General features: G+C 39.4%; 1 protein-coding gene across 1 annotated transcript in view; it reads left to right on the top strand.

Moving 5' to 3' along the window:
• Mmp2 (Matrix metalloproteinase 2) overlaps positions 1-9,971 on the top strand; it is a 127,638-nt gene extending 117,667 nt beyond the window's left edge. Inside the window, exons 7-10 of the mRNA XM_076899067.1 lie at positions 8,061-8,506; positions 8,957-9,255; positions 9,519-9,622; positions 9,723-9,971. Of these exons, the coding sequence (XP_076755182.1) occupies positions 8,061-8,506; positions 8,957-9,255; positions 9,519-9,622; positions 9,723-9,964 (1,091 nt within the window). The 3' untranslated portion in view covers positions 9,965-9,971. The remainder of the gene's footprint in view (positions 1-8,060; positions 8,507-8,956; positions 9,256-9,518; positions 9,623-9,722) is intronic.

Genomic DNA, 9,971 nt, shown 5'->3' on the forward strand with positions numbered 1-9,971 from the left:
GCATATTATTTGAAGCAAAGTTAATTAACATTCAGAAACAATGAGAAGTATAATCGAGGAACAATTAGAATCACGAAATGGTCCTTTTCCAATCGAAACCTGATATTATCGGATAATTTGCCCAGTATAATCGCTTTCTGGTGCGAACCCTAATGCCATTCGATGATAAGGATATAAAATGGTTCCGTTCAACGGGAATAAATCGATATCTCATCTGGCTTGCTACTCTCGGACAGAAAACCACTGCAAGCGCAATCATTTTATTAAACTCCGGACTGCAAGAACCGTTCCGTGGGGGGGCATTCATTTTCAGAACAATTTCCTGATCGTGTTCTCTTATTACGTTACACGAACGCGGATAAACGTGTACGTTCTGCTGTTCATTTACATGCAAACGAACCTACTACCTTTTAGAGCTAGTAAATGTATCGCGCGAAGTTCTCGACTTTGTGATGATTAGCGTTAAGAACAGAGAAATCCTGATTTTAATGCGTTTGTAAATATACGAGATAAAAGAGAGAAAAAGACGAAACAGATCAAACAAGTATCTACTTTCGCCTATCAACGTACAAATCATTCCATCGAAATTTCAAACGACCATAAAAATGTTATCATTTTACGCGAGTTCGTTCGCTATCTTCTATAGAAAGATAAAATGTGCATAGAAAATGCAGAATTGCAGGAATGTAAAGGCACTCCGTTGAGATTTCGCTGAAGCGCAATACTCCGTCGACCTTTCGGACCCCGCATTTCATCCCTTCGATCTTTTCACGAGGTAGACAGCGGGAAAAAATAAAGATACAAAGGGATAGTAAAATAACGAAGTAACAAAAATCTGAAAATTTTTCTTTCATCTTACATTCGTTGCGTTGAATGGGAACCCAGACCGCTCGAGAACGATGTTTATATAACTTCTTTCTGTCTTAAACTACTCTAACCTTCCGGTTATACCCTTTACATTCGAAGAGATCCCAGTCCCTTTCTTTCGTGGAATCTTTTCTTCGTTTCGGTACTTCAGCTTCCTGTTTAATCGAAACTTTGCTGTTGCAAACCGAGTTTTGCTGTTGCAACGTTCCTGTTTCTTTTATCGTCCCCCATTCTTTCTTTGTCAACGTGGTCTCCCCTTGAACCCCTTCAACCCCTTTGGTTTCCTTTCTATCGAGCGAGGACACGGATTTTCGTATTAGAGAAAATTGATACTACCAGCGTGCACGCCTGGTAATTGTATTGCAAACAAGACCAGCTTTCCATCGTATAAAGTACATTTATACCGATTTAATGGCGCCAATATTAGCGGTACCAATTTGCAGTCCCGTTGGGACTTTTATTGGCGTCTGGATTTATGGACACTCGAATACAGGAATCTCCTGGTCAACTTAGATTGAAGCATTCTGGTATTTGCGTAATTTTAATTAAAATATTTGGATATAATTACAGTGTTTCCAGTTTTTTATTCTTTTTATTAAATATAACCACCAATGTGTGATAGATATACTGCAAAAACCAATCTTAACAACATTGTATTCAATATAAGAGAAAAATGAACAAAAAGCTGAGTTGACTCTGTCGTCTCGAAAGTAATAATTTGTTTTCCATATATTTTCGAATAAACTTCGTGATTGTCGCGACGAATAATTTGGAAAGCGAGTCAGTTGGAGAAAGTTAGTGATTTTGTCGATTACAATGAAGGGCATCTCCTTAATTCGACGCTTAATAAGGGCGATCTAAAGAACTCGACGGTTTTAAAGGGGAACTTCCTTCCGCCTTTCCATTTCTTCGGTATCTACTTTATTACATCCTCGTAAAGCGTTCCCTCCGCTTCGAAGTCTCATTATTCGGAAGAACGTCGCTTCTAGAATTCTTGAAACTTTTTACAGAATAAAATGTCCCCATTAATCGGAAAATAATTATGCTCAGGTTGGGTTAGGTTGTGTCTCTCGATAAATATGATTGTCAAGAAACTTCAGCTCTTTCGTTACGTATAATACGGATATTCAAGAACATGAGTCTAAAAAACTGGAAACCAACTGATTCATAAACGCTTCAGTAAAGATATATCGAAAATATAACCCAGGAGTGACCAAACTGTGGCCAAACCGTGGTGTATTTGCCAAATGTGTCGCATTGCATTCTTGCGCCTGCCCATAATTTAATATATAGTCTTCTTACTCATCAGTTCGTTTCATTTTTTTGACAGTTTACTATTGTAGAACGTAAACTGTAATGTATGTGTGTATATATGAAAGAAAGAGATAGAGAACGTGAATAAGACTGACGTAAATTAATTAATTAAACTATGTGATTACACACTAACACACTAACTGTGTGATTAAGTTATTCCTTTTCCTAAGCGAAGCAAATCCTACCCCTATTTTTCATCCTCAACCCTGAACTGGTCTGTGAAAAAAATTGGCGAATAGTACGCGCAAATATTGGCCACCCCTGATATAATTTAACATTTTTTTCTCTCATCTCTATTCTTGCTTATACATATTTATTCGTAGAGTCATGAAATAAACGCATCGCGCAATGGTCGATCAAAAATCGGGTAATCCCCGATACTTTTGAGCGCGGGGTGGTTGTATCGCCGGTTCATTGGCTGCGCCGATAATTTTCGCTGAAAGCATGCACGGTTTCATCCCGCGTAAAGGGTTAATATCGAAACGTTCGGGTCCGGCGAATTTAGGGATTAACGAGTCCGGCGCGAGTTTCGCTCGGGTTTACCGAGTTCAGGCCAGGCCAATGAAACGAACAGAGCGATCGGACGCGAGAGAAACAACAAAGCCGCACGCGTCGCCTCGAATTGATGAACCGATGGTTATCGGTTCCGCTGACAGAAAAATAAAATCGTACCGCTCGATGCAATTCCCGTGTGTGCACAATGTACGTGCATATATTTCGATTCACTTGTAAGTACGATGTCATGAACGATGTTTCAGTCGAAATGGAAAGTTGAACATTACACTTGGCCAACCACTGCGACGGAAAAAATATCTAATAATTATTTTAATGGGCAATTATGTTTGGTGATGACGATCTTAAGTTACATATCGATTAATAAGAATGTTAATAGCAAAAGAAAGTAAACATAGTGACGCGTTGCTAAAGCAAAAGTAGATCTTCCCATTCGGTTAGCTAAATATTAATAAATGATAAATCTTATTAATAGATTTATCAATAAATCTTAAGGACCACCTACTATGTACACAAATTGATGATGAACAAATCCCTGTGCGCTAGGAATCGAAATACATTCGCAGCGTCCGCTATTTGTCATAAGAGGAGATTAAGAGGGTTAACGAGAATGTAAAAAAGAGTAACAAATTTTAGTTAAGAAAACGAATAATGTATGCGAAGATATTCAACACGAAAAGTGTGCAAAAGAATGCATAAAATATTAAACTGTAAACTGATCGCGAACAGGGTAACAGTTAAGTTCCTTAAAAATCATGTGACGTGCAATTAGGCTTAGAGGGTTGATTATAAGAGAGTTACGAACTGCTTCCAGATATTGCTTGTGTGCAGTGGTGCCATAAGAAACTTGCACACGTATTTGTGGTTACACTGGAGAACAGCTCGCGATAGTTTTACCCTTTTGATGGACACGCACTCCTGAACGTAGGGATGATAGAGCCAGTTGACAGAAGTTATCGTATAGGAACTGCATGGTTAGTTAGCAAGGACTTGTGGAACAAATGTTCCACTCTGATGATATGATTCCTCTAGCGGTGAATATAGGAAGGTCGTCAAAGAGGAGATAATCAGGGGTGGCTGCCTCGAAACTTTCTCTTTTCACTAACAAATTTCAATAGAAGCGATGAGATTAATTTATCAAAATGGTACAAAAGTATGTCAGACTTGTATCTAAAATTGTTTCGTTATCAAATAATTTATGCGAGCAACATATGTTGAATATATTATCAATTTAATGGCTACATCGATCCTTTTTAACGATCAGTTTACTTTAACCCCTTCACACCTGACGCACATTATAATGTACTTGCTTAGAACTTCAATATCTAACTTAGAATATTAAAATTAAGACTACAAACACACATTATTGATGATATTATTAATGCATCAAATAATGAGAAATTAAAAAAAATACAGAATCAGGTCTAAAGGGGTTAATTTGTTTTTCTATAACTTTCTCGCACAATTTGTAATCTTTATCATCAACAAATCTGAGATTATTCTAAAATTATTCGATTGCATTTTTAGATTAGTAGTTTTGAAAAGTCGGAATCACAACAGCGTGATAATCCAAGAAGAAGATTTTAAAACGTGTCCATCTTCAAACTGTTGGGTAAAATATTTTCTTCCGCTACTTCTTGCCATCGGCACGATGTAATTTTTATCGTTCATCCGCAACCGAAGTAATGGTAGTCTCTCAGTCGACGAGCAAATTGCACGCTCGTCGCGCTCATGCAAATTATTCGAAGGAAAACATTACTCCTCCCCTGAAATCGTCGCGTTTCCGCTTCTACGGCGTAAAAGTGCATCTGGTGATCGTTGGAAGAGTAACAAGGCCTCCTCGTTCTATCGTAAAAAACTCAGCTCTAATGATTTTCCGCTATGTCCTTGCCTGTTTTGTTTCCGCGTTTCCTGTTTTCCTTTTTTCTTTATTTTTTTTTTTTTTTTTTACTTCGTTAGTGATTCGTGTGAGGCAAAAGCGAGCAACGAAAGTAAACTGTTAACGATTTCAGGAGAATACAATTTCTATAATGATGGAACTACTGCACGTGTTGGCGTTCGCGAGTTCTCCAATGTTTAAGGATTTCCAAGAGGAAAAAGAAATGGACGGAAAAATGTACAAATGATGTAGTCATTTCTTTCCTTTTAATGAGAAACAATGTTGCATCGACTACGATAGACGCGCACGATTGTTAGCGACTATGATTCAAAGTAGATATACTGTGTACAATTAAATTTGATTACATTGCAACAATTTTATCGTTCGATTGGCGCGTGTGAAATATCATTTTTTAATAGAGCTTGCGATAGAAATATTGTGAAGCTTTAATTTGAAAAGAAGTACAGTTAAATGTTATTGAAAATATAAATGAAACATTTATATGGGAAAAGGAGATTGGTTCGGGAAAATCCGAAAATTATATCCAGTGCTACAAGTACACAGTAAAGCTTTCCATACACCGACACGCTCCATTCATTATTCGAATCCGTTCCCATTCATTATCCGGACACCCTAATGTTCGCACGTTCTACTTTCCGCCATTCTATTATCCAAACGGCGCTTCCTTAATACATGCCTTCCCTATATATTTACAAATGTATAGTGCTCACGTACAACATACATTTTTCTTTATTCAGCCTAAACAAATTGCGATTAGACACGGATATTTCTGTTAAACCATCTGTGTATCGCAACAATCGAAAGGATACAAGTATATATGCTGATAGAGAAATTGTGTTTCTATAAAAATTCTAAACAAATACCAAAAATGACAAAAATAAGCAACTTATTTATTTTCATTCTAAAATGGATACAACGTTAGTATTTTGGCAAAAATAATCGCACGATATATATTTATTATTGATATTTTAGAAAATACAAGGAAAGCGGGCCTCCCATTGACTGAGAGCCATTAATTTATAGATATTTGAAGATAAAGACAATTTTTCTTGCTTTAAGTGCCAGTATTTAACGTTCGATGTACCAACGTGTTGGCGAGGATAAAAATTCAGTAGCATCAAAAAGTGTGTCGCTTAAATCGTGACTCACCTTGCTCTCTCGTTCTTGAATTAGAAACGCGATCCCACTTGTGCTGGAAAAAGTGAAACAGGCGGCAAACGATTCATCGTTACGCACAGATCTAATATTAGAGATCGAATGAATAAAAATAAATAACGCTGCTAAATCGATAAATTTAGGTCGCATTATTACACCACATCCCGACTTGTTCTGAAAAATAAAACTCAACAATCGAATAAAAACGCAAGAAAGAAACAAAATTAAAAGACTCGTGTGCGGACAAAAATAATGTCTAAACGATGAACGGATTAGCGATGGGTTTGAAAAGCGAATGCCAGCGATCGAGAAACACCTTGAAAGCTAACCCAACCACCGCGGAAAGTCAATGGCAATAAACGTAATGCATAATACATCGCGGCGTGTAAAGTATACATCATGCGCGACCCGGCGCTATCTGCATTATTGCATTATTCAGGGACGACGGCGTGTGTCCCAGAATCGAATGATAATTAATATTCGCGAGGGAGCTACCAATTAGCGCGGGCGGAATCTGCATGCGGCTCTTGCGCGCAGAAACCGCCGCGGTAAGTCGAAACGAGAGGAAACCAAGCTCGAGGAACGAAACGAACGAAGACAGAGAACGATAAACGCGTTGTTTAGCCGCTGCCAAACCTAATCTCGCGCCCCTTTAATCGCGGATACAATTTCACCGGCAATTTTCGATAATTACCCGTGCCATCCGTGATTTCCTGAAAGTCTCTTTCATCCCAGTGCCAATGGTAGACGCGTATCGTTGGCGAACGGTTTTCGTTTACGTACCAACGATTATCCGTTTATACTTGATGGCTTTTTCATTTGGGCAAACTGGCAACTCGAAACGGTTTTAGATTCGACAAATGTTTTACGGATACTTCAAAATGGTTTTATATCCTAACTAACGTGTACAAATAGTAAAATTTCAGTAAATCATATTTCTGTGCTTTAGAAAAGAAAATCTGTTTACACTATTACGCTCTGTAATTGGTTTTTGTGTTATATTACAGAAAACAATGACCATCCCTGGTTTGTCAAAGCACGTGTCACAATAATTTGAGGTTTCACGTCTGGCGTCAGACTTACTTCGGTCAGAGCAGACCTTGCAACCCCTCTGGTATACAGCGTGTCGCATATGAATTGTTCACAGACTAAGGCGACTAAATACTAGTCCACCTTTCGAATTTTTTAAAATTTTAATAGCAACTTTTTCGTCTTCTCAATTTCACCGCTTTAACTGGTGAACGAGCGAGGTAGCGACGGGTTCGATCGATATGAATCATCAGTGTAAAGTAAAATATTTTGTTCTTTACCGTTGCAATGGGTTTTCGAGGTAATCTCTTTCCCGTGGCAGATGCGAGTCATCGAGAATTCGCAGATCATTGGTCGACTCACCATTCTCAAGTATTCTTTGCACGTGGTTCGCGACATGCATTTTCTATTTCGGTCGTGAAACCAGCACCAGATTTCCAGCACCGCTTCACTGGCATTTGTACACGTACATAATCATCGTTGCACACAGAAAACACGTAGTTTTTATTGGCGCTACACGACTGCCACTACTAATCATTCCGTCAACGCGCTTACTTTTTGCCGCCTTTCGATTGGCATACTTTTGGTGTCGCTAACCTTTGCACGTGGAAACCTGGCTTGTGTCCGTTGCGTTATTTGTAGGTGTCATTCGTGGACAGACTGTATAATCTTCTCAAGTACCGCTAAAAAGAAACATTGTTCGAGTCTGTAGATCATTTATTCGAATCTCTTCGATTTAACCAATTATTATCACATTTATCATTTAAAATTGAATACGAATCGTTATCTCGCATAAAAAGTGTAAAAATTGCTGCAATTTTCCAGGATAAAACCTCGAGCGACAGCAGAGAAATATAAAACGTTATTGATTTTGAATATAAATGCATACTGCTTTTAACGCTTTGCATTCTACTCCTCTGCGAACATTGGCAACAGAAGTTGTTACTAAAACAGCAATATTTTAGCAATAGTTTCTGTTGCGAATGTCTCCCAACAATAGAAAATTCCCATTTCAATAGAAAACTCACTTTCAATAGAAAGGAGCTAAAAATCAACAACCCTCTACATCCGCAACGTACAATAACGAAAGCTATATTCGTTCGATCAAAGGGTTCAGAGTGAAGAAAGTTCGAAGCCCCAGGAAATAGTCCAATTTGATACGCGACGCTTTCAACCGAGCTGAAAGACAAGGCTATCGGATGGTAGCCATCTATTCAACGGGTTGACTCGTAACCACGGTGTACGATAGGGTTAACGAGAGTGGGCCGATCGTATGTTTCAGGCGCGCCAGAGGAGAAGCTCTGGGCCAATCTACCAGGTGGCCCAGCGCCTCCAGAACGACCCACGACGCCCCGTACAACCACGACAAGCATCGTGACGACGTACGTACCATGGAGAACACGACCCACAAGGCCGAACCACTATCCAAACGACGACCGGCCGCGTCGTCCTGATCGTTACCCTCAGAAGCCGGATTACAGGACGGAGAGGCCAATGAGGCCGGAGGACCGTCCTCAGAAGCCTCACAAGCCTCACAGACACCACCCACCTACTACCACGACCACCACCACCACCACCACGACCACCACCGTGAGGACACCCATTACTCAGAGGCCAAGGCATCGATGGTCACCGCCAACGCCCAGGAACGATGTGCCGGATAAATGTGACACCAGCTACGACGCCATCAGCATCATTCGCAGGGAGATCTTCGTCTTTAAAGGGCGAGTGAGTGTCCATTCGAATGGCTAGTCGTGGTTCCCTGCTGTACGCGAGTGGATCTTCCTCGTCATTTATAGTCTTTGGTGGTTTCTTCTTTCTTTTTTTTTGTCTTCGCTGGTAGGGTTTTTTGTTAATGCGATTGTTGCGAAGCTTTCCCTTTCTTCGTACTATCTTTGGCATACAAGATGATTTGGTTAAACGTTTAAATCTGTTTGCGATTAAAGTAAAAGTTTGAGGGGGAAGTTGGGCTATTTAGGTATTATTGTACTCGTGATGGCAACGAAAGGATTAATTGAGTCTTCTGTTATTTATTGATATACTTATTGATTGATTTCTTCGCTTTGCTAGAAATTTTATTATTTCGCAATTTCGTTTCCTTTCAAAGAAAACAGATAAATATAATAAAGGACATTATTTAAGCGGTACCATTTCTATCTTTTTTTTTTTCTTTCTTAGTATCTATGGAGAATTGGCGATCATGGGCTATACGAAGGGTATCCAGCGGAAATCAAACGTTTATTTAATCTACCAGAGGACATCGATCACGTGGACGCAGTTTATGAAAGGCCCGACAAGAAGATAGTATTCTTTATCGGGAAAAAGTACTACGTTTTCAACGCGAACAATCTTGAGGCTGGTTATCCGCAGCCATTGACCAGACTGGGATTGCCAGAATCCCTGGAGAAAGTGGATGGGGCGATGGTTTGGGGGCACAATGGGAAAACTTACTTCTTCAGTGGGTCCATGTATTGGAGGTACTGAATTACAATCTTGTTCTATCCAAAAATTAACAAAAAGGAGAAAATTATAATTGTGCTTGAGATAGTATCTTAATACATAGTGCTTTTCTGTATAAACAAAAAAGTATCAGTTGTACAGATCAGTGTGCTTCTGAGCAGAAAATATTTTGCAAGCATACTCTTAAAACTCTAATCAAGTGTTATATGAATTATTTGTAGCAAGCACACGTATGAAACTCTGATTAACCAAGATGGATCATTTTGTTAATTGTTAACAGGTTCGACGAGTCCGTGAACTACGTGGAGCTCGACTATCCAAGGGATATAAGCATGTTCGATGGTGTTGGGAACGACATCGATGCTGTTTTCCAATGGAAAAATGGTACGCGTTTAAATAGTCGGCATTTTCCTACGTTATTCGTGTATGATGGATACTAATGATCGTGAACTATGATACAATGAATTTTCGACGTGTTTCGTAGGCAAGACGTACTTCTTCAAAGGGAAAGGATTTTGGGAATTCGATGACCAAAGGATGAGAGTAGCGCACGAGAGGCAGAAATTGTCGGCACCAGTTTGGATGGGCTGCCCCCGGGAGTTGGAGACCAACGACGTGGAGGGTTATCCAAGAAAATCAAAGATCATGGCCGCGAGTAGCGCGTCGACGCGATCAACACTTTTCCTCGGGATATTTTTTATAGCATATTTTAATAAATATTTGTAAACTGTGA

This window comes from Xylocopa sonorina, chromosome 8 (genome assembly GCF_050948175.1).
Source record: "Xylocopa sonorina isolate GNS202 chromosome 8, iyXylSono1_principal, whole genome shotgun sequence".
NCBI classification, from domain to species: domain Eukaryota; kingdom Metazoa; phylum Arthropoda; class Insecta; order Hymenoptera; family Apidae; genus Xylocopa; species Xylocopa sonorina.